General features: G+C 44.4%; 3 protein-coding genes and 1 non-coding gene across 15 annotated transcripts; 3 read left to right on the top strand and 1 right to left on the bottom strand.

Annotated features, from left to right (window-relative positions):
* The first annotated feature begins 414 nt into the window (after positions 1-414).
* grinaa (glutamate receptor, ionotropic, N-methyl D-aspartate-associated protein 1a (glutamate binding)) lies at positions 415-8,337 on the top strand. 3 transcript variants are annotated; one of them, XM_055512707.1, is made up of 8 exons: positions 415-575; positions 4,864-5,162; positions 5,193-5,248; positions 5,416-5,531; positions 5,638-5,838; positions 5,975-6,103; positions 6,203-6,346; positions 6,583-8,337. In XM_055512707.1, the coding sequence occupies exons 2-8, from the start codon at positions 4,900-4,902 to the stop codon at positions 6,730-6,732; spliced, it is 1,059 nt and encodes a 352-aa protein (XP_055368682.1). In that variant the 5' UTR covers positions 415-575; positions 4,864-4,899; the 3' UTR covers positions 6,733-8,337. The 3 variants fall into 3 exon arrangements, with proteins under 3 accessions (XP_055368682.1, XP_029023512.1, XP_029023513.1); XM_029167679.3 differs by having other exon boundaries at positions 4,864-5,248; XM_029167680.3 differs by lacking the exon at positions 415-575 and adding an exon at positions 647-847 and having other exon boundaries at positions 4,864-5,248.
* A 141-nt stretch (positions 8,338-8,478) lies between these two features.
* Positions 8,479-12,126, top strand: si:ch211-199g17.9 (uncharacterized protein LOC108180085 homolog). Of its 8 annotated transcripts, XM_055512708.1 has the most exons (11): positions 8,569-8,597; positions 8,739-8,767; positions 9,188-9,235; positions 9,307-9,366; positions 10,430-10,504; positions 10,595-10,642; positions 10,768-10,822; positions 11,221-11,310; positions 11,387-11,450; positions 11,546-11,612; positions 11,741-12,126. In XM_055512708.1, the coding sequence occupies exons 3-11, from the start codon at positions 9,199-9,201 to the stop codon at positions 11,869-11,871; spliced, it is 627 nt and encodes a 208-aa protein (XP_055368683.1). In that variant the 5' UTR covers positions 8,569-8,597; positions 8,739-8,767; positions 9,188-9,198; the 3' UTR covers positions 11,872-12,126. The 8 variants fall into 8 exon arrangements, with proteins under 8 accessions (XP_029023517.1, XP_029023516.1, XP_055368683.1 ...); XM_029167684.3 differs by lacking the exon at positions 8,739-8,767 and having other exon boundaries at positions 8,479-8,645; positions 9,191-9,235; XM_029167683.3 differs by lacking the exon at positions 8,739-8,767 and having other exon boundaries at positions 8,479-8,645.
* On the top strand, positions 10,203-10,335 carry LOC114866314 (U8 small nucleolar RNA). The gene has a single exon (XR_003787674.1). It is a non-coding gene; the product is annotated as a U8 small nucleolar RNA (small nucleolar RNA).
* Positions 12,127-12,128: 2 nt separating the features above from the next.
* Positions 12,129-22,602, bottom strand: fam83hb (family with sequence similarity 83 member Hb). 3 transcript variants are annotated; one of them, XM_029167676.3, is made up of 9 exons: positions 22,336-22,602; positions 18,801-18,967; positions 18,384-18,716; positions 17,329-17,493; positions 17,073-17,197; positions 16,455-16,985; positions 14,236-16,313; positions 13,967-14,169; positions 12,129-13,672 (listed from the first exon to the last, which is right to left on the bottom strand). In XM_029167676.3, the coding sequence occupies exons 2-9, from the start codon at positions 18,921-18,923 to the stop codon at positions 13,652-13,654; spliced, it is 3,579 nt and encodes a 1,192-aa protein (XP_029023509.1). In that variant the 5' UTR covers positions 18,924-18,967; positions 22,336-22,602; the 3' UTR covers positions 12,129-13,651. The 3 variants fall into 3 exon arrangements, with proteins under 3 accessions (XP_029023509.1, XP_029023507.1, XP_029023508.1); XM_029167674.3 differs by having other exon boundaries at positions 13,967-16,313; positions 22,336-22,601; XM_029167675.2 differs by lacking the exon at positions 22,336-22,602 and adding an exon at positions 19,172-22,283 and having other exon boundaries at positions 13,967-16,313.
* Between the last annotated feature and the right edge of the window lie 377 nt (positions 22,603-22,979).

Here is a 22,979-nt window from a genome sequence, read left to right as displayed (position 1 = left end):
GAGAAAATATGTTTTATGTGAATATAGCATTACCTTCATTGTGGTGTTTAGCAGACATGGGTGATGTGACAGTAAACCAACATAAAGTTTAATAATGAGCTGTAACATTCAGATCACTGACATATGAAACCTGGTTTTAAGTAAAGCTCTTATTATACTAGTATACTTGTATTATAACTGTACAGGAAAATAACCCGTTGGTTTTGTTAAAAGGAATGTGATGTGTTTAGATCAGTAATACTAAGGCAGCAGCTTGTACAGTGAGTTTATATCAGACGCAGCACATGGCCGTAACCCGGGCCGGTCCAGATCCGCCTGGATGCTTCCATCAAAGACAGTCACACCGCCGCACATCTCGGACACATGACCCGTAACGCCGCTGAAAACACTGCGTCATCGTGACACTCGCTGATAAGGCGAAGCGTTTTGTAACAAGCGGAGAACCCCGCGGGTCACGTGATCACGTCGTGCGGCGGCGGCGTCAGCGGCTCTCGACCCAGTTCAGTCCGGACCACCGGGAGGAGGAGTGCGGGCGATTAATGTCGGCGGCTGCTGGACAAATACACATAATAACGGTAGGAGCGTTATTATTATTATTAGACGGAGGCCTGTCCGATGCGCGCGTGCGCGCGCGTTGCGCCAGCGGAGAGTCGCTGTTCGGTGAACGCAGGTGGCCGCTGTGAGGCTAACGACCGCCGCTACAACACGTCAGCATCCCGCCTGCCGCCAGCAGCGACGAACGGCCAGAACCCGCGCGGAGGAGCGGATCCGAGCACACGTTGGTGCCGAGCGTCAGGCGGAGGCCGCGGGGCTCTTTGAGCGGAGCTGGCCGCTTGATTCGGCGGCGGTGGGTGCGCGGCGTGCGCGCCGCCCTAAAAAAACAAGCCGTTGACGGCGCTCGTCATGGCGCGGCCGCTCGCGCGCTGCGTGCGCGTCTGCCGCGTACTGCGGGTCGATCCGATCCATCCGCGGTTCCGGCGGACTTGGCGTTCGGGGAGCGCGGCGCTGGTGAAACGCGTGATTGCGGTGTCGCACTTGTCTGCGCCGCCGAGGCCTCCGCGGAGGTGCGCCTGCTGCAGGTGCGCCGTGCTTGTAGGGGATTCATGGTTCCGTTCAACATGAGCGCAGCAAACAAAAAAATTTGGGAAAAAAAATGCGCACTTTAAATGTCTTGGTGGTGGTTGATATGTAGTAGATGTTGTTATGGTAGATATCGAGTTGTTATCTTTAGCCTCTCCACCATTACACTATTTACTAGTCTGGATCAGCTTGACCGTATGATTGGTTTAAATTTTGAACCCTATGGACTGTCAGCAGGATCCCAGCAGGAACACATTTCCCCTCATGTTGAGGGATTTATACAGTTATTTGCTGTTTGTGCAGTTGTGTGAAGTTACTTTGACTCAGGGTTGAACTAAGCTTCAGTCTATTAAATAAAATTGCGCTGCCTTATCATAACAGTCTGCTTACTAACAATATGTTATTCATTTTAACTCTAAACTAGTGATAAACATGAAAAGCTTTAATTATGACTGCTAGAAAGAAAAACAATATTATATTACCAATACGACAATACTATGAATGATTATTTGTATTTCTGAGTTGACGTTGACGTGTCTCTGTACTTTGGGTACGTTAGTTCCACCGGGTCTGCAGGTTCGACGGAGCTCCAGCTGCTGCTGACGGCGCGTCGTGGCCAGAGGATTTTGCCAGACTGCTGCTGCTGCATGTGCTGGCAGACAGAGCGTAGTGTGATGCAGCGACGGCCTAAGGGGAAAGTGGTTGAAATTCAGCCGCTTCTAGAGCTGGCGCAGCTCACAGAACAGGCACTTTACTGCATTCTCAGGGTTTAGTTGCTCACTGTAAACACACTTAACTGTGACTTGTTTAGTGAGACTGCTCCTTTGGTCATTGTGTTGATGTTGCCCAGGCTGTACATGGGTTGGTCGAGGCATTCCGCTGGCTGAATGCCTCTCTTTAACCTAATTCCTGTAGTGATGGCGATCACCAGAACCCAGGGATAGTAGCACAGTCCATGTCCTCCTAAGAGGATTTCAAATCTCCCACGTAATGCTGGTAAAGCTGAGCAAATAGTGCCTCAAACAGGCTCCTCGCTCAAAAAACTGGTCTAATGAGAGTATTCACCAGCCAAGTTTTATTCTCTTCAGTGTTTTAATTAAAAAAAAAGAGTTTTAAATGCTTATCATAGCTTATTTTACTGTAAATACCTTTTAGTGTTTATAGCCACATGTATCAGTGTCTTTGGACAAATGGAAAAAAAAATCTGTTGTCAAAATATCAGAGAAGGCTTCTGTCCGCACTGACCCCTCTGTTGTGACTTCACACACTTTGCACATTTCTGACATGCCGTTCACCTCACATTCTCTTGGCTGTTATATTATCCATCATATTTATTACGTCGGTCACACAGATACAGGCTTATATCAAGGCAACAAATAACAAATTATAACAAAAAAAACTGTTGTTAGTCATTAACTGTAGCGAACGCTTTGTTTCTCACGATGTGGTCACAAAGTTTAAGTCCTTACGTGGACGTTGGACAGGGAGGAATCACATGCAGTGACTGTGTGTGTGTCACATGATAATGATAGTAACGGACTCTTATCTTATTCAGTTACATGTGTGTGTGTGTGTGTGTGTGTGTGTCTCTCACTAATTAGATATGTAAGTTTTAAGCTATCGTTATATTAAATTATGCTTGGAAACATACCATCACCAGGGAATTAAAAAGCTGTAGTCATACAGTACGAGTGACGTACTCGGTAAGAGGCTCTGTTGTTTCATATCTGTGGGAAGTTTCAAATTGTTCTTTCACACCCACTGCACCAACCACAAACCAAGTCCACCGACCGTGAGGCGTCCCTGCATCACGCTGTCACAGTGACGCGCCGCTTCAGCAGCAGCTGAGCTCTGTCAAACCCGGCCTTGGAGCGCAGGTCACCCACAGCACAGTGACCCAGTCCAGAGCGCGGCCTCCTGACACATGGATTCTCAACTAATTTAACAGTTGTATTGAGCCTGGCGCCCCCTTACGTAACCATTGTTGTCTGGGAGGATTAATGTCCTCGGATAATGATTGTAATCTGTTATGATCTTAATGGGAACTGTCGGTATTAAGTGGAGACAGCACTCACCTGCTGTCTGCAGGGTCCCACTGATGGACAGACAGGGATCATGACGCTGGAGTCTGGATGCGTGTGCTGGTGCGAACTAGAGCAGTGTTGTGTAACAATTGTGGCCTGAAAGTAGGCAATTTACAGAAGCAATTTCACTACAGAGATACTATAGCAGCTTCTCATTAAATCCTAAGTGGCCGCACCAACATGGCGACGCCCTGATAGAAACACATACGCATATGCTTGTATGTATGTGGAGCATACATACAACATGCATAGATATACACACGTTGTATGTATGTGGAGCATACATACAACATGCATAGATATACACACATGTTGCATGTACCTGGAGCATGTTTTTCTGGTTTTAATCATGACAGGTCAGAAATGTCTACAGGACCTGAAACTCGTAGGACACGCAGCCTCTGAACCTTAATAAGCTGCTAATAAACACTGGTCTGTTGTGTTACATTCGTAGAACAACAAAATAATAACTCGTGATTTTCAGTGGTCTGCTGTTTGTGTGTGCGTGTGTCACTGAACGCGCCTCCTTATAACTCTGTCAGTGGTAGCTCACTTACTGTAGCACAGTAAGGGTCTTTTTTAAGTCGGCAGTCAGAGGAATGGCTGCTGGCTCCCTTCCTGTCTAGCGGGGGGTTCCCCTTGAGACTGCAGGCCTTCGTTTGAAGCCATCACTGTGCATTTGAAAGCACAAACGCCATGTGAATCTGACCTCACTGGCAGACGAGGAGACGTTTGACAGGCGGAGCACACGACACTGGAACCTGTTGAGCAGCGTCGTGCAGGCGGAGGGATGCGGTAATGTCCATTACACTGTCCACCCCAAGAGAAGCAGATTAATAATACATGTGGTTACGAGGGCACTGCCTGCGTCTATAGTTACTCTCAGCACTGGTTTGGACAGCGTTTACCATGAACTCATGCCGCTGAGCACATGCGCGTGTGGAACCACGGTGATAATTGAACACTTTGGTCACTTATGAAAAAGGTGCACGTGTTCAAGTGAAGTGAGTCTCCGTCCCCTTTAGAGTGGAGGGTCCGTAGCAGTCCGACGCTGCTCCTGGTCAGAGTGAGTGACGCAGGTGTTTACGGTTCTCCTCATTAGCTCGCCTGCCGCTGTCTATCCCTTCACAGTGAAACGCCACAGGATTGTGCCGGACTCCAAACTCATTAACTGCCTTTCTCCCTCTCACTCATATCCTCTTTCCTTTAGGGTTGGTGTGGTTCAGAATTATTTTCCACTTTCTTTATAGAATTATTCCACTCAGGCGTATGAGACATGCAGATGTTTAAATCTCGGAGCTTCAAATATACTGAAACCTGATTATGTAAACACTTATCTGTTGAACCCGTCTTCGCTCTGGTTGTGGATCTCCCTGATCCATTTAGATCTGTAAGCCGTCGTGGCTTACACAGCCCCCAACACCACCGCAGGCATTTGATCTCCATTTGTCGTTGGGATTGTTTTTGTCAAATGAAGAAAGGCAGCACTCCTTCGTCACACTATCCCAGTTCCTACCACATTGTTTAAAGGGCTGTCACCTTTTTAATCAGACAGATGCAGCATTTGTGTCTTTGCCAGTTTGGCCATATTCTAGTGTCGCTGCGTTTTCACTGTGTCCTCATTGGACGTGTGGGATGCAATAAAAATGGGAAGTCTGTATCAGTTTACATCTGCCTGTGTTTGAACCTTTGCTCTTAGATTCGTCCTTCAGCAGACTGAGACTTCCCCCACACCATGTCCCAGGACAAAAGTGGATACCCCGTTATGGGTGAGACAAACCCACTGCATTCTAACATGTACGGACCCCCTCAGCCGGGTTTCGGCATGCCCCCACCCAACTACAGCCAGGCCCCTGGAGGACCGTACCCACCAGCAGCGGGCTATGGGCAGCCAGGCTTCCCCCAGGCCGGCCCAGGCTTTGCCCCTGGTCCTTACCCTCAGATGCCGTACCCACAGGGGCCGTACCCACAGGGGCCGTACCCACAGGGGCCCTACCCACAGGGGCCGTACCCACAGGGGCCCTACCCTCAGGGGCCTTTCCAGCAAGGACCTGCACAGCCAGGCTTTCTTGGAGACCCCACTGGTGAGTAGGTCAACTAAAGGTGTGGGGCATTTAGGAACAGATTTTCCTTTTCTATTGGACTTATACTTCAGGTCAAGTTAAGTTTTGTTTACTGGAACAGTGTAGCTTGACTTTTACCAATTGCAGTATTTTAAAATCATTATCCACCTGTTCTTACTGCTGACCAGGACCCGCCACCAGCCCGTCTTACCACGGTGAAGGGCCTCCGTCTTACTACGACAACGAGGAGTTCACCGGCTCTGGTTTTGAAGACAAGAACATTCGACAAGCCTTCATCCGAAAAGTGAGTCTTTTACGGAGAGAGGCCTGCAATTAGAAAGAGAACATGCCGAGTTTTACATGTTCAGTTGTAATAACACAAAGTTGACTGTTTTCTTGTGTCCCACCAGGTCTTCATGGTTCTCACAGTGCAGCTTCTGGTCACTTTCTCCTTCGTTGCAGTGTTCACCTTTGTCGATGACGCCAAGTACTTTGTGCGTCGCAATCCCTGGACATATTATGTGTCCTACGCCGTCTTCTTTGTGTCTCTGATCGTCCTCAGCTGCTGTGGAGATTTCCGCCGCAAGCACCCCTGGAACTTGGTTGCTCTGGTAAGAATGAACGCCAAACAAATAAACTTGGATTAGCAAGCTGTGTCTGTGGGCACATGAACACATTCAATTTGTGATATAGTGGTCACATGAATCTAAAGAAGTCATCAGTGATGTTATTTTGATGTCTCCACAGTCCATCCTGACCTTGAGCCTCTCCTACATGGTGGGCATGATCGCCAGCTTCTATAACACAGATACTGTCATCATCGCTGTGGGCATCACTGCTGTCGTCTGCTTCACTGTCGTCCTCTTCTCACTACAGGTCAACAGACATAACACGCTGCTCGAATAAATGCTTCCAAATGTTTACACACACACACACAGACAAACAGAGCTTCACTTTTCTTCTTCTTCACAACAGAGCAAGTATGACTTCACCTCCTGCCGGGGTGTGCTGTTTGTGTGCCTGATCGTGCTCCTACTCTTCTCCATTCTCTGCATCTTCATCCGCGACAAGATCCTGCACATCGTGTACGCCTCACTGGGAGCCCTGCTGTTCACTTGCGTAAGTTACACAGCCTGAAGGAAATTCAGGTTGCTGTTTGATGATAAGCTACAGCCAAACAAGTTCATAGGATCCTGATATGTGTGTGTACTGCTCCTTGCTGTACACTCACAGCCCATGACATAGCCATGTCTAGAGTTTTGCTGTGTCGTGATGTCGATGAAGATTATGTCATTCAGGTGACGTTTGGTCTAAAACCTGTTTGAAATGTCTAAATGTGTATTTGTTTTCTGTAGTTTTTGGCCGTCGACACCCAGCTTCTGTTGGGCAACAAGAAGCTGTCCCTGAGTCCGGAGGAGTACATTTTTGCTGCCCTCAACCTTTACACTGACATCATCAACATCTTCCTCTACATCCTGGCGATTGTGGGACGCTCCCGTGAATGAGGCTGCAGTTCGGAGAGAACAGCAGGGAGCTGAAGAATGCCTCCCCATATTGTGAAATGTTGCTAATGTGCCCTTTTTTCTGACTCTGTCAAAAATTTTCCCCATTTGTTTGCTTTTCATCCTGTTTTTTTCCCCCCCAAAACACACACTACATTCTGTTTTTTAGGCAGTTAGTAAAGCCTTTCTAAAAAACAGCCTAAAGGGGCACAGTCATCTTCGAATGCTAAGAATAACAGAACATATTGATATGTCCTTTCCCCAGGTCTGGTCACTCTGCTTGCTCTAACTCCACTGCTTCTACTAACACAAATGGCTACATTGGGTTTAGCTAGTTACATGCAGTATACAATCCTGCTGGTACTTGGCAAACAGCCCTTCCTTGCTGCAGAGATTAGATGAAAAAGGAGCAGGGAATGTACCTCTAGTGCTTGATATTGATGCAAACCACCTTTGCCTGAAGGGAAGAGTATAGTGCTAGAAATAAGCCCTTTCTTTAGTCTGTTTTTCCTGTCTCCCCGTCTTCAAACTGCTGGTGTAACTCTGCATGGCAACACTGGAAACACAATTAAAGATGTGTTCTGATTCTTTAGAGCTACCAGAGGAATACCTCTAGCTTTCTTGTCACAGCTGTAAATAGTTAAGTGTATTTCTGTATATGATGCCAATATCCCTCTGCCTCTGAAAGGCATGCTGGAGTGAATCATATGGATGTGACGCAAAGGTACCGTAACGGAAGTCTTTAAATGGGACAAGAATGAAGATCAGCATTGGATGTATATGATAAACATTAAGTAATATTTATATTACTATAGTTATATATTCTTATGGAATATCTGAAATTATTTGTACAATTCTACAGCTCACATTTTCACTTAGCATTTAATTTTTTCTTTACTGTCCTCACCAGTATCCTACAGTGATGTAATATTTTAGTGTTGTATTTATTTTTTTCCTCTTGCAGTTAATGTGAAGTTTGGTGAAGTACTGACAGTTCTGACCACTTTCTACTAGGTTGATCCAACGTAACTAACACAAAGTAGATGGACTGAACTTGAATGAAGCGGTGTTTGAAACCGATTTGTTATATTTATTGGGCTTAACGTAGATACAGTAGCAGGGTTGCTCTGAGGTTACTAGAAGTTTGTAATGAAGATAAAAAAGTACAAACACACACTGAAATTTACACACATTTTGGATGTTTATTGTGGAACCATAACATACTGGTCGTACTGTCACTCAGCATTATGAATCAGACAGACGTATGCACTATGAGCCAAATTATACAACCTGAAATATATATTTAACATGAATAATGTTTATTCTGTGTCTGCTATTTTGATTTTTAATCTCTCTGCATGACCCATTGCATGTGTGGATGCACACTGTGCAGGTATTCCTGTTTTGGAGAGTTGTCTGGCAGCCCTGTGGAGACTTTTTTTTAACTCTTGTGTTTGTATCTAACATGTATGTGTATATAGAAACCTGTAGCGGTTTGATGTGTATAGATAAAGTAAGTTTGGGGCTTTGTAGGTCTGTTTGCATTGTATATTTGCATTCCTCTACACTGCTGTTGGCATTTCATTAAACAGACACAATGTAAAAGTAGTGAATTGTGTTTATTGATTATAAATTATTTCTTATTAATTTAAAACATATAAAAATGAACTTCCACCTCAGGTATCATAATCTTATATTGATAAATAGTTGTATATATTACTACATAAAAGTAATCTATATGGCCATTAAATTTTGTCGTTCGTTTTGTGATGCGTATTTTTTTTTGTAAACTAATAAACTAATATAAATATACAAGAGGAAACTGTCCATTCAGTTTAGTGGAAGTTTGGAGAAGGACCAGAACACAATTGAACAGATTAAGAAAACGTCAGTGACACGAATGAACAATATGGGAGGTTAGACAGCTTCATTTTACAACCAATTAAAATAAGAAAGCTAAACTACAGTAGCTAGTTTCATTTTAGTATTAGCTAACTGCTACCTGGTAACTGTTCCTGTTGGAGGGAGACAGTTTGAAGTAACTACTGAATTTAAATTTGCATGGTGGTTGAATGTGCAGGGTTTATATTTATGGATAGATATCCACGGATATAACGGTTCTACCCACAGGTAACTCATGGAAAACTAACTAACTGCAGTGTTAGCTAAAAAATAGGACACGTTAGCAGTTAGCGCCGTTCCAGTGTAGGTGAACAGTGGGGTAATAACAGTACGAGTATGTACGTGACCCAACTTCTTATAATGATTTTATTGTTTTATAGAAAATAACACGTTTTTTAATTAATAAAATACAAATGTTTTAGAAAATGACAAATTGCATTAAGCTTAAGGTTATTTACCATTCTGGTACTTTGGTAGAATAATTTAGCTAACACTTTAGAACTAGACATAAATCTGTTCATGGCCATATTAACTAACATTTTGTTTTATTTCCTAGCAGAGTTCAACATGGAGGATTTGTTTAATGATACATTACATGAAAGAGGTAAAGTATTAAGACCAGTTTGCCATTTTTATCCATTTTGAAATGGGTTGATGTGTTTCTCGTCCTGCCAGACGAAATGCAGGAGCCCAAAGTGGAGCAGTTGATGAGCAAATTAAGGAAGCTGCAAGAAGGTAGTGTTATATGAACTGTATGAAATATTGAATATTCATATCCAACAGAACTTAACATAAAACTTCAGAGACCGGTGAACAATAGTGACATCTGTCGGACGGTCGAGTATGCTGCTACTGATAGACCGTGAATGTTTAAATATGTTTTCTTTATAAAACAACTGTAATTGTACAATTAGTAAAAGTAAACTATTTGCCTATATATTTCAATAAGATACTATTTATTGTTTTGTCCCCATAGATTTTTATTTTATTTTATGGGTCAGCGGGTTAGTTCTGGGATTACTAATTAATTCCAGTGCGCAAGTAAATTTATAAAAACTGCACTCGAGTACATGAGAATCTGCTAATCTGCTACTTTTGGCAGCGTGACGGTATTTTTTAACTAATTTTATTGTTCTTGTGAACCACTTCCGCTTCCGGTTGTAAGTGGCGCTGCCCTTTTTTTAAATTAACTTACGCCAGAATCCTACTAAACTCGGGGATGTCAACCAAATCCAAAATGAAATGTAATTCAACTCATATTAGCGGTACATATATTAAATCACTCATACGCGGAGGTTTTAAGTTGTATAAACAACTGTGGTGATGTGGACCAATGAGAAGACAGGTTGGGGCAACAATATGCTAATGAACTCACACGTGTGGCTATCTTGTAGTAAAATCAACATATATGATGAGAAATTGTGAAAAACAGTTCGGAGTTTTACAGTCTTAGCAGAGATACGCTTTGCTTAACAACAAGTAAACGCAGAAACAGTGACTCGGAAAATGACACCGTGGGTTAGGAAGCTGTACTCAGAGACCACATCTCTTTTCACGGCGTTTTACCGTTATCGTCAGTGAGGTACATCCTTACCTGTTACTCCTCTCGAGGAGTTTCAGAACATGATGATTGGAGACACATGAGATATGATTATTATCTCCGTCTTGTAGGGAACAGCAACACCCTACAAGGTCCCATCTGATCAAAACTGTGATTGTAAATTAATGCGCTTTGTACTTGCTCCTAGAGTTGAATGTATATCTTTAGTTCTAGTAACTCAGTATTTCATTTTTTAAGGCAACAAGCGCCTGCGTGAAGAAGTAAAGGAACTCTTATCAGTCTCGATGTCTTTGCAGAAAGAGCTGGAAGATTGTAAGATAAAATAAGAATTAATCATATATACCATTTTAGTGTTATACATACATATGTGTAGTAATCTTGGCGTATTTGTTGGTTCTAAAGTACAAACAGAAACCTATAAGCAGGAGGAAGTCCTCAAAGAAACTGAAGGTAAACTAGCAACAAACATGCAATGCATTCATATTTTAAACGAGTTGAGTGTTGTTTCTGTGGTATGTTTCGATACACATATGAATATAACAACGTATGCATTCAAACGTTGGGATGTCTATTAGAGAATGACAGGAAGCTGCAGGTCCAGTGTGAGGAGTTTGAGCAGGAGTGTGTCAGGTGAGCTCCACGTGTGCTGCATAAAAGGTAGTTTGACTTTCGATTGAAAGGAAGCGCGACTCAGTGGAGGCTGAAGTCAACACTAGAGGGCAGCAACGTATCATGGCAGGAGCCTGGATAACACGTAGTTAGCTCATAATAGCTATTTTGTTTATATGAAGCCAAATATTAAAATTGTACTAACTAAATGAATGAATTCTACACATTGTCTCGAAATTTGTTTACTAGGATCACATTTTAATAATATTGGACAAAATATCCTATAGAGAGGGACCCACTGGTTAAATCATCTCACTGGATACTGTTCAATACTTAAACATTAGATGATTTAAGGCCTTGTGGAAATTCTTGTGTTTAGAAATTATTTACTTAGTGATGAGCTGTTGTGGGTTTTACAGGCAGTTAAATCAGAATAAGAAAAGGGAAGAACTGCTGGAACAGTACAACTGTGAAATCCAGGAGGTCAAGCTAAAGCATCGCAAGCAGCGGTATCTAATCAGTAAAAAACACCTCAACCAGCATTTTGATTGTCACACATTTACTGAGGCAGTGCTTTTTCTGCAGAATGAAATTTGAAAACCAACTTCTTCTGCTCATAGAACAGCATAAGAATCTACACGCTGTCTTTGTAAGTCTTTTTCAGGCAGGCAACTGCGCCTTTTTTGGACCCACATGTTGAGTATGATTTTTTTTCCTTAAAAATATTTACCAAATATATTTTAGTCTCCAGAAAGACTTGCAGATGAAATAAAGATTGCTGAAAATGCAAAGGATCAGCTGCTGTTAGCTGGTAAGTATATTCTTAATAGACACACACATCATTCTCCACATACACATGTGGTCAGCCACATTTGTATGAATTATAATAGTAATTTCCATTTCAAACCCCCTTCTTGTCTTGCTCTGATACTATCATAGAAAAAGTGAAGTTGGACCAACTACGCTGCCTTGACCGGGAGCTGACCACACAGGAAATTGGTACAGCAGCTGCAGGGGAGGACTGTAGTTTTACAGAATCAGTCTCTTTGATCTCTCGTGCTTCTTGTTAGATGTCAAAATCATACTAGAAGAACCATACTTAATTCTGACTCAAAATGTTTAACCAATATGTTTGACTTGTCATTTTCTCTGAGTAGTTGATGTTCTTCCTGCTTGTTTTTGTTCGGAAGTGTTGATGTATTAATGAATCAGGAAACTGTAGACAGATGTTTGTAGTAGTGTCTATGTTGCTACTGTATGTGTATCTGCTGTATTTATATGGCAGGTTAAGGTTTATTCAATGAACAAAGTTTTAAGTATTCTGACATTGTTTTTAGAGGAGCTTTATTACCCATTCACTACAGTGAAAACACCTACTACACAGTGTGTGAGCACAGTCACAACAACTTTGTTGTTGCAGTATTTCTAACATGTAATACTGAGGTTTTAGAACAAAGACACAATGACCTCTAATTCCCCTCTAATTAATGACAATTATTTTTTACACCTTACAGTATTTACATATTCCAAATTAGCACAAGGCACTTCAATAGCACAGTGAGGATCATAATAATCACTTTTTTACAGATATGCACATACAATCCATGTAGAAAAAGGACTGTTACCCTGAACAGTGTATACAAAATATGTACTATGTTTATTTGATGTATTTAACAACAAAACACAGTAAAAATATTAAAAATGAAACAAATGTCCAGCCAAGCTATTAAGCAGCCTGGGAAAGGCACCGTGTATCTAAATCTTTGGTTTAACGGTGTTCAGGGCCCAACCAAGCAGTTTAAAGTCGTGTGAAGGGTGTGGTTCTCAGAAGTGAAGTGCCTTATGTAAGAAGGCACGGCCTGCTCCAGGACAGCAAAATGTAGTCCAACTTCTCCGGCAGGGAAAAAGAAACACTTTTACAGTGAGTCATCAAACCGAATGTAAATATTTTACACGTCCATAAATTACATAAGACGAAGAGTAGTACACACACAGTGTGCACAGTATTCCTCTGACCATGCAAGCTGTTCGACCGTGTCTCTGAATGGTTAATTGACATCTTTAACCCTGAGAAGTGGGGACCTCTCTAATAGTAACCTTAATAGAAGCCTTACTGTTAAAACACTGCTGCAGTCCCAACATGCCTCAAAGCTAAACTCTAGAAAATGCTCCTCTCCTACTTTCTCATTCGTCCTATTCCCTACTTATTGCTCACTCATTCATTTCTCCTTACATTTCTATTGATCAACTATTCTTTGATTCATCTTCATTTCCTCGTATTTGCCTTCTGTCTGGAATAATAATAGTCTCTCTAGCTTTGGTATTAGTCCTTGTAGGCCACTGTCAGTGCTATTGATGCAACAAGACACTTCCTCCCATTCAGTTTCAGACAACCCAACGCATACACACTAGCGGAAGCACACACCACTATGCACTAGCAGTCATATACTGCATAATTTCACTTCACCGTCTTTCCTACCCTCAGGTGCAACATGCACTTATAGTGATACCAAGTCAGTCACATTCATCAAAGCTGCAGCATAGATACTGTATGTTTTCTGGTTAGTGAGATACTTTATTAGTTGGTGCAGCCAGTGTGAGTAGAGTCACTGCTTTTTAAGGTAGTAGGACCAGGTGTTGGTGAACAGGCACATTCAAACCTAATAACATTTGTTTGTTTTCAGCATGGTTGTCTTTTCAAGTTTTGATACTGGGTGAAAATCCTGGAAAAGGTTGCAGCGTTGAGCCACAGAGGTACATTGATAGTGATGTTGGCACGTGTGGGCAAAGCTTCTTTTGATCGTGTTGTATAAATAGTTCCCATGTATTCGGTCGTCCGTCCATCTCTCGTTATCCCAGGCTATTGCCCATCTGCAAACAGAACAGGGATATGAGTAAATCCGTGGAAGGTTAAACCCCACCCATCTGACCTTTAAGCCTCTAATTGTTGTGCTTCTCCCACTTACACAGGTTTCTGCTTGACTTAATGACACCTATAAACACAAGTTATATATAAAGCAGCATATCTAAGAATATACTGTAGTTTTACTCCACTGCTACTTTCTATAGGTTATTTTCACAGCTTAGAAAAGCTACTATTTTTTTGTGATATAATCTAAACCCTATTTTTATTGCTCTTTGTTGAGTGTGGCATGTCTAGAATACCTCAAAGCGGCTGTAGACCTTCTTCTCTTTTCTCAGGCTTTCGATCCGTTTCAACAGTCCCTCTCGTTCCTGGCTGCTGCTCTGCGGCCGCAGGAAGCGGTTCTTTTTCAGGGAGCTCTGTATCTCCTGTCCCTTCTCCCCGGCCTCATTGTTTTTCTCCCCTCCTGTTTCCTCACGCTCCTGACGGTTTTTCTGGCTGTTGGCTGAGATTTGCTCCAGAATTACTTTGGTGTCATCTCGTAGGTTGCTACTAAATAGAACAGAACTACCTGAGGCCTGATATCGAGAGATGCCTGATGTCCCAGTCGTTGCCTTGTGATTGGCAGCAGTTTGATCACTGTGGGCGGCTCCTGAATCTTTAGTTGATGAATTCTGCATTTTGCTGGAATCTTCAGTGGTCTCTATGACTGGGCTCATGGCTTTGTCATCTACAGATGTTTTCTTCTCTTTATCCTTGGGCCCAAGGAATCCCTTCAGCCTTTGGGTCTGCTTCTTTAAGAAATCAAGTGTCTTACCATCACCTTTGCCCTCACCCTTCCCCTCACCAAGTGTGTTAATGGATGTATTCGATCCCATAACTTTATGGAGTCCTTCCTTGTCATCGCGTGGCAGAGTTGAAGAACTGTGAGAGCGGATCTTTTTCAGCTCACTCTTCTCTGCATCTGTAGCATCTGTAGTCAGAACCTCATCGCCACAGGAGATGCGACGAGGGTTCAGCCCTTTGAGCTTCAACTGATCCCTCTTAAAGAGCTTCGGAGAAGGAAGAGGCTTCAGGGACTTAAATATTTCCTTCTTTTGTCCCTCTGATGTGTTCTCCTCTTTATGAGGCTGCGATGTCTCTGAAGGCTTCAAGTAACTCGCAGCAGGCTTGGCAGAGGTTATTGGTGGCTTTGAGGAACCAATTGAAGATCTTCGATTGAGCTCTGCCAGCTTTGCAGACACGTCGGGCCGCTTTGGTTCGGGTTCTGTTGTGTTCACAGAGATCGCTGGGATGTTTGGAGTTGTTTGGAGAGGAGGTTTGTCAGAAATGTCTGGCTTCTTTTCTGCAGGCTCTGGAACCTTTACTGATGACTCTGTGTCCATTTTGGTAAAAGTTCTCTTTGTAGTATGGTCTTTGTAATATTGCGGTCGACTTGCTGGATCAGAGATATTCAGAGATGATGATGATGTAACCTCAGGCGTTATTTTTGTTGTTGTTACCTCTTCTTTAGTTGTCTGAGATTTGTCTTTTACTCTAATTTCCTCTTTGAATTGTGCCTCCTTTTCTTCTTGCCTTTTCTCTTCCACCCTTTCTGATTCTTCTTTCGCTTTCTCTTTTTCCTTTTCTTTCTCTTGGTCTCTTTCCTCTGCTTTCTTTCTCCAATCGAAAGGTTCACGAGACCATGACCTCCTCTTTTCTAGGATCTGAGCCACTATTGAGGACGTGCGTGCTGTGTCCAACCTTTCGTCTTCCTCTGTGGCTGGCTTCAGGCCCAGGCTCCCGCTGTGCATCTCTGTCTTGGATGAGGAGAATATAAGTGAGGAGCGTAAACGAGAACTGCGTTGGAGCATTGGGTTAATACGTGAGCGAAACGATTCATGTTTCGATAGAAGGAGCTCTGGACCTTCTTTTACCGTAACATCCATACCCAACTCCCTTCCGATGCCCCTCCCTGATTCGCCCTCCCTTTCTCTATCAGCCTCCCTCAGTTTTTCATCTGGCTTCAAGTCAATGACTGAGTCTATTTTGCTGCTTTCAAGTGTTCTTGGTTTTCCATACCGTGGCCTTAGGATTTCTAGTCTAGGCTTCATGTCATCATTTAGTGGCTTTGTTTCAAAACGAGCAGCTAGAGCTTCAACACCAGTCAGGCGCTGGGTTTGTGGAGGATCTTCAAACGCATCAGGCCCCAATGGCTGAGTCAGACCTTCTTCTCCACCACCATCCTCATAAGCACTAAGATAGGAGTTAATTCTCCAGCTCCTCAGGCCTTGCTTAACGCTTGCATCTTGATCGTGCTCCTGATCAGGTTGTTTGAGGAATGGTTTCTTCTCGGGTGGATGGGGCTGCGTGGGTGAGCTCTGACAGGCATATGCCTGGCCTATGGTTGGCCTTTTATGGGAGGAACCTCCTCCATATCTTCCAGCTATTGGATGTGCATGAGGCCCTTCATGTCCTCTTAGGTCCTCCGATGAAAATAAGTCTTGACCATAGTTTACAGGAGGGGGCTCCAGATCTGAGCGGAAGCTTGAGTCTGAGTACTGGTCAATGGAGAGTTGTGGGGGGCGGCCTCGAAGTCTGTCGTAGTGTCCTTGGCCAGAACCCGGGCCAGGCTCATCACCAATGTAATGGCTGCTTTGCATCTGCTCCCTGTAAAGGAGATAAAGTCATAATGTGTTTAATTAAATTAATTAGATTCAAAGCTAGGTGAAAACAGACAGACATGTATTCACAAAACATGGCAGGATAATTCATAATTAAAACAGCTGCAGGCATTGAAAGGAATATTACCTGTAGAAATCTGTCTCGTCAAGATTATTCATGACTCTGTGCTTCATGTACTGCCTTGAAGACGTGTAGTTTTCCTGGGTTCCCTCAGCATAGCTGTGTCTCTTGAAGGCACTGAGCTCCATCTGCCTGGAAACTATAGACCTTCCCTGCTCCATGTAGGACTGCTGCAGACGAAACTGTTGCTGGGAATACTTCCCGATTGTTATTCCTGCCGTTGGTTCAAGGCTCTGGCGAAACTGATCATTCCTCCGGAAAGGAAGTGCGGAGTCCCCGTAAGGAAAAGCAGAGGGAATTTCAGGTTGTCGGCGGAAGGCTATGGGGTTACGCAAAGACTGAGACCTCTTCAAGCCAAACTGGCTGCCTAAGTAACTGCTAGTGTCAGAGACAGCAAGTGCTCCATTCGATGGGTCAATGACCAGAGGCTCTGACTGGGCAAAAAGAATGCGAAACTCCTCATCAAAGGTGGCGACCAGCTCCCCGAGGAAGAGGTGGGCGATGCAGCGGTGGATCTTCTCGTAGGACCACATGAAACTATAAAAAAGTGCATAGAGGCGATTCAAAGAATGATCGGCCTAAGAAATGTGGCGATTAAATGAATTAAATGAGTAGATAACTCACCTGTAGCTCCCACTAAGTACAGCCTTGCAGTCAACCAACAGAAAACGATCTTTTAATTGCCCTTTGAATGATTTTCCTGTTCGGGAATAGTAGGTTATTCCTGTCACAGTCCTGACACGCATCATCTGTGAAAACAAACCCACGTTATGGACACCAGATACAAAGGGCACAGACATTGAGTTACAAGTAAACAAGTGATTTAACAGGATCGCTAACTGATAAGCTTGCTTCCTGTAGCAGTGTAAGAAAAACTCACAGGAATTAAGTCCAAGTTAACTTTGTGGTTGATGACCATAGAGACAAAGTTGTGTGCTTCCTGCTCATCCAGTAGGATGTAAACAGGAACGTGGCGAGCTGCAGCTTCCAAGAGTTCGCCAAAAATATCAACATCTGTGAATATGTCCATCACTATGGCAATAACCTGGAACAAAGAAACAAAGCAAGCAAATGTAACTGATGTCACACAGACAAAACATGGCATGGTGGTTTTAATAATATACTTAAAAAAATTTACTTAAAAACAGTTTTTATTCTTTACAGTTAATATGTGTTTGACAAATCAACAATCAGCAATACAGAGAGGGGTGATTCTCTACTAAATTTAAATAGTAGGAAAAGATAAAGGATTGTGTCTTAGAGGCTACCTGTCCTATGTGTATGCTGGGACGCAATTAAAAGATAAAAACATCAAAGAGCAACAACAACCAGCAGGTTTGACTGCTCATTTGTATTTTAAATCAGCCAAAGACCAGTCAGTTAGAAAATCACTTAGAAGGGAGTGGTGCCAATAGTGGCAGAGAGAAACTAGACAAGCAAGTAATTATCACTGAGGACTATTTGGATGCGGTGCCTCAAGAACTACAGAGCAAAGTGCCCCAAGGCGCTAACATGGAACCAGCGCCTAATGGCAGTGTTGTTCCGGTTGCTATAGTTACGTGCACCATTTGGATAGTGGGGGACACTATTTCCATTATCATGTAAAGGCTGTCTGTTTCGATTATTATGTAACGTCCATTCTTTTCTGAAAATTTTCCCCAGGAATTTCTGCATTCTCCAGTGGCTGCTAGCAGCAGCAGACTCACACGCAAGTGTTAGAAGTCACAGGGATGAAAAGTACAGTATTTATAGCTCATTCTCTCCCTGCAAGCCAACAAAAAGCAAACTATACAAAACATGTTGATTTGATATGCCAGGAGATGCATCTCGTAATAATATTAGTGTATATATATTTATATAATACAGTCAAATACTATAGTACACTGCAGTACTTCCTTCATTGCTTTTTGTTGTTAAATGAGTCACTTCACTTACTTGATGTGCGTTTTTGATGAGTCTTCTGACCTGCTCCTTGATGCTTGGCATGTCTGGGTCGCAGGGGTTGACCAGAGTGGTGACCTCCGTGGGGCCGATGAAGCTGTGCTGCGGCAGCGGCCATCCCAGGTCCAGCCCCGGCGCCGCCATGTCGGACTGCAGAGGCCAGTAGGTGTCAGAGGACCCGTCAGCGTCGAGGCCTCCCGCATGGTACGTCAGCTCTGGGACGCCCGAGCCCTGGGTGGGCGCCTGGATCCTTGACTTTATAAAATCAATTTCCGGCCTTGCGAGAAAGTTGACCACGTCCGCAGTCTGGAGGAATTCGTGGTAGCCCTGGTGCGACGTGAGGCAGATCTAGAGTCATTACAGCCCATAAAACATCGAGGCATTTCATTGGACAAGGCGGTGCACTCTTACCTGTACGTCATTCTCTATTAGCGCATCAATAGCCAGACGGTACTCCTCCCTGTAGTGTGGGCGCAGGTAGTTTGGGTCAAGGGGGTTGTCACCTACAGATGAGCTCTGAGACCGGTGTGCCATGGTAGGATAGAGGTCTGACGTCACAGCTTAGGAGGAATTCAAATCTGTAGAAGGTTAAACAGAAATCAATGATGTACTGTATGTAGAGCAACTATTCAGCTGTTCCTCAGGGTGGTGAGAGCAAGAATGCTCTTAGTCAGGATTCACAAGCAGACAGATTATCTGTAGCCTCACACACAAAGCACCCGCTATTGTTGAGCCAAAACCAGTGCTGTACGTTTAACAAGTACAGCTCTCATTTAACACACCTTTTCTCACCCTCGGTGCAGCAGGGTGACACTCCAGTCGACATCAGCAGTTAAGAGTTCACTATCCTTGTGTTATGTAATGCAGTGCAAAATTATAATTTCATCAAATGACAAGAAAAACAAGAAAAGAGCAGGGTACAGAGGACAGAATGAAAGAAGGGGCAGGAGAAAACCCAGCGAGAGAAAAAAGGGTGGTGCAGGCAAGGTGGTAAAGGTATGAAGAGGTGTATGGACAGGTTCTCTCACATCTCGGCTCTGGAAACTCGTTGTGCTGGTGCGTCACGCTTTAAGTACCCAGTGCTTCATCCCAAAAAGACTGTGCCAGTAAAACCACTGGGCTGATTCCAGAGAACACACTGAGCATGTCGGTGGATATTTTAGAACTGAGAGTCATACTGGTAATAACAAGCATTGAATTGGTGCAGGGAGTTAAGCATTTCCCTATCGAGCCCAGATGTTTTTGACATTAGACACCACATCCATGTTTGTGCCTTTTAATGCCCTCTTCTTTCCAACCAAGCTTTTCTGTGAAAGGCCGAGCAGCTGACCTTTCTAGTTTCTCGCATGTTTGGCCTTCTCTTATTTTATGACACTTGGCCTGTCTGACCGCTTTTGCCTTATCGCCTTGCTAAAGACTACAGCACTGCCAGTTTTTGCCACATTTTCTTTGGCATTTGTTAAAGAGGCAAAAGGTCTCAGGCTCAAATCCAAACCACAACACAGCTACAGTATGTGCTCTGCTTCATCAACTACGCCCACAGGACACTTCCTCATTCATATATAATGTGGTCTTGACTGGGCCACCTAATGGTGGAGTCCTGACCTACCAACCACTAAACCGAGTTAATAGTTGTTAAGCGAAAGGCTTAGCTCCTAACCTTCAATGTGACGGAGAAGCTAGTTTACGCAGAGGCACGATGAGTCACTACGTGGCCTAGCTACTAGCCTTGCCTGAGGATCACTTCCAGCGGCTGCTCTGTGGTGATTCATCTGGTGGGAAAATGGCTGACATCCTGTTTCCTTGCGCCTTTCTGCCTATAGAATTTAGGCCATTGTGAAGTTCTGCCGGCCTTCCTCGCTTCTACAGTTCTGCAGGAAGGCAAATGGAAAAAATGAACTCACTTGAAGGAGACTCAGAAGTACTTAGATCAGTTTTTCCTGCTCCTTCAGTTTAAAGCAGCATGGAAGCTCAAGGCTTGGTCAATGCAGACGAAATGTGCTGAGGCAGCAGTAAAACGCACACCCCAGGACTCGAGCGAGAGGCGCGCGCCTGCCTGAGCTCGTCACAGCGCGGAAAATCTAAAAAACTCATCCACTGTGTTGAGCAGCCAAGCACAGGTGCAGACACGAATTGCAAAATAGTTAGAACAAACTGACCCTAAAGTGAATCTGAGCTAAATGGGTGACTCAGCAACAGGGCACAGGAAGAGAATTAAGCAATAATACAATGCAAGACTCATGGCAGACCTCCTACACCTCACCCAGGTCGACTGATCGGATGCCTAAACAAATATTACTTCTTAGTTTGTTGTTATGGTAACTGTGGCCAGTGACACATGGCGATGGTGACTCGTCTTGTTTTCTTCTCTCGTTCCTCTGTTTAGTTATAAAACTCTCGACTGGCCACACACGTGCACCGCAACCAGGACGGGCAGGCACGACTCCAGGCTGATAAACCCCCCAAAAGTGCCCAGTGTGTACACGGCTCATTCTCAGCATTCCTGCTCCGACACTGACACGAGCATGGGGTTCGAATAAGTGAGGAAAGAGCTGAGGGAGGGAACATTTCTATCTGTCTCAACATGTGAGTGGAGAAATAAGCCCGAGGAGACACAAACTCCGAAAGGCATTTTCACTCTTTCTGCTTTCTCTTCGCCACTCTCGCTCACGCGTCCACGCATCACGAACACACCTCGCTAAACAAACACCGCGATTGATCCGGCATACCTGCCCGGTCCGCTCTCACTCAAAGACGGGAGAGAAGAATACTTGAAAACAGGTTCGGAGGGACGAGCCGGTCGTCTCCCGGCGGCTCGGCTCTGCTGCTTTTCTCAGATTAACGTAGTCAAACACAGACGCCTCGGCGCTGTCGGGTCCCACGCGAGAAGCAGCTCAAGGTCAGGTGCATGCAAAACCCAGGTGAGAAACACTGTCCACTGAAGGCCGCGTCACCTGTTCCTACTGCCCCGACGTCCGCGGGCGTCTCGATGGAAAAGCGGAAAACAGCAAAACACAGCGTTCTGTTTATACATGACTTAGTACAGCGTCACAAGCACCTGGTGCGTTATATAAAGCATAAACAGACTTATAAAACCCACAAAGCTCTGCGCGTACGTTGAACGTGACAGGATGAAGTCCACAATTAGAGGCTCACATGCACCAAAAAAATAAATCTGGCACAACTGAAGAGTTTCCCTTCAAATTATAACCACATGTTGGACTATTCCTGCACAGTGACTCACTCTGAATGAATTGAGGCCAGGCCTGTAAAGGTGAAGATGAAAAATAATAAATGCTCAGACTCAACATATGTTTACCATAACAGGAGAAGCTAAAGGAGAGCAGCGCCTACGTGTGTTAAGTGTCTCCTGCATACTATCACCTCAATTATCCTCAGATTAGAGGGCTCTCAGGTTCTCCCAGTCACACGCGTAGCATTGTGCAACCCAGGCATTAGATATGCCTGTAAAAGCGTCCCTGCCCTTTCAAGCATTATTTATTACCCACGGTTCCCCTCAGTGCGGCGCGGGCAAACAGTCCACACAGAACCGAGTCACTTAGTTTCTGTCTGCGGTGCTGGAAAGAGAGCAGCCATCATGGAGCCTCCTGCTCTCACGCCAGCCCATTAGTAATAACGCTGTTGCAATGCTCCACAGGTACGCAGCCACCTGGATGACTGCACGCACAGACAGGGAATTTAAGTTTTCACCCTAAGAAAAAGATAATAGACTGTAATATAGACATATGTAATAGAAACAATAATAAAAACGTTAATTAACAACAGGGTGACTTTGGGTTTGAATATTCCAGCAGAGGAGGAAAATAGAAGACAATAGCGCAGGATGCCTCGCGTTATAAAGCAGGATATGAATCAGAAGAACAGAAGCGATGACTCCTTGAGCCGTTTTCCACGCGCGCGGCGCGTCTCTGTTTCCACTCCGTACCTCCGAACTTCGCCGCAGAACTTCGCGCCGACCGGAGTGGCCGGAAAGCGCCGACGTGGGTCCGCGTCCCGTCGCTCACGTCACGTTCCGCTCATCGGACAAAAAGCGCCCTGCAGCCGAACCGCCCGCGCGTCCACCGCGCGGCATCAAGGGGCGCGACGCGGCCGCGCTGAGAGGTGCCTCCGGGCCCGGGCCGAGCGCTTGCCTCGGCTGTGTGAGCGTCCCGCAGCCGCCGCCACCGCACCGAGCAGCGCCGAATGAGGAAGAGGCGACTCCCGTTAGGAGTTTCCACCGGCGAGGCTCCTCCCACGCACCGCGGTGCGCGCAATTCAAACGCGCCCCGCTGAAAATAGACGGTTGTGTGGAGTTTCTGATGCCAAGAACCAAACGTGGGCCAATAGAAAATGTATTTTGAAGCTCCGGTTTGATTTTAGCCTTTAGTCTGGTCTGATATAACTTTCACTGTACTGTATATTTTACAACACTGCCACATATTGCTTAATTTATGATTCAACTGCTTTGCTATGCATTGTGCAATTATTATGCCATGGTCCCATTTTGTGCCCTGTGGTGTCCAATCCTAATATCCAAACCCTAATCGGATCTCTGTAGACCGTGTTCAGATCAGGATCATTATATAAATG

This window comes from Betta splendens, chromosome 11 (genome assembly GCF_900634795.4).
Source record: "Betta splendens chromosome 11, fBetSpl5.4, whole genome shotgun sequence".
NCBI lineage: Eukaryota > Metazoa > Chordata > Actinopteri > Anabantiformes > Osphronemidae > Betta > Betta splendens.
The sequence above is the reverse complement of the archived record's forward strand: the minus strand, read 5'-3'. Positions and strand labels throughout refer to the sequence as shown.

Bases quoted from the DNA above. Each gene is read 5' to 3' on its own strand.
- grinaa (XM_029167679.3), top strand. From the start codon at position 4,900: ATGTCCCAGGACAAAAGTGGATACCCCGTTATGGGTGAGACAAACCCA. The intron at 5,532-5,637 runs GTGAGTCTTTTA...GTGTCCCACCAG, and splicing joins GACAAGCCTTCATCCGAAAA to GTCTTCATGGTTCTCACAGT. The intron at 5,839-5,974 runs GTAAGAATGAAC...ATGTCTCCACAG, and splicing joins CCTGGAACTTGGTTGCTCTG to TCCATCCTGACCTTGAGCCT.
- si:ch211-199g17.9 (XM_029167683.3), top strand. The intron at 9,236-9,306 runs GTAAAGTATTAA...TCGTCCTGCCAG, and splicing joins TGATACATTACATGAAAGAG to ACGAAATGCAGGAGCCCAAA. The intron at 10,505-10,594 runs GTAAGATAAAAT...TTGGTTCTAAAG, and splicing joins GCAGAAAGAGCTGGAAGATT to TACAAACAGAAACCTATAAG.
- fam83hb (XM_029167674.3), bottom strand. From the start codon at position 18,923: ATGGCACACCGGTCTCAGAGCTCATCTGTAGGTGACAACCCCCTTGAC. The intron at 18,717-18,800 runs GTAAGAGTGCAC...ACGTCGCACCAG, and splicing joins TAATAGAGAATGACGTACAG to GGCTACCACGAATTCCTCCA. The intron at 17,494-18,383 runs GTAAGTGAAGTG...TCTTTGTTCCAG, and splicing joins TCATCAAAAACGCACATCAA to GTTATTGCCATAGTGATGGA.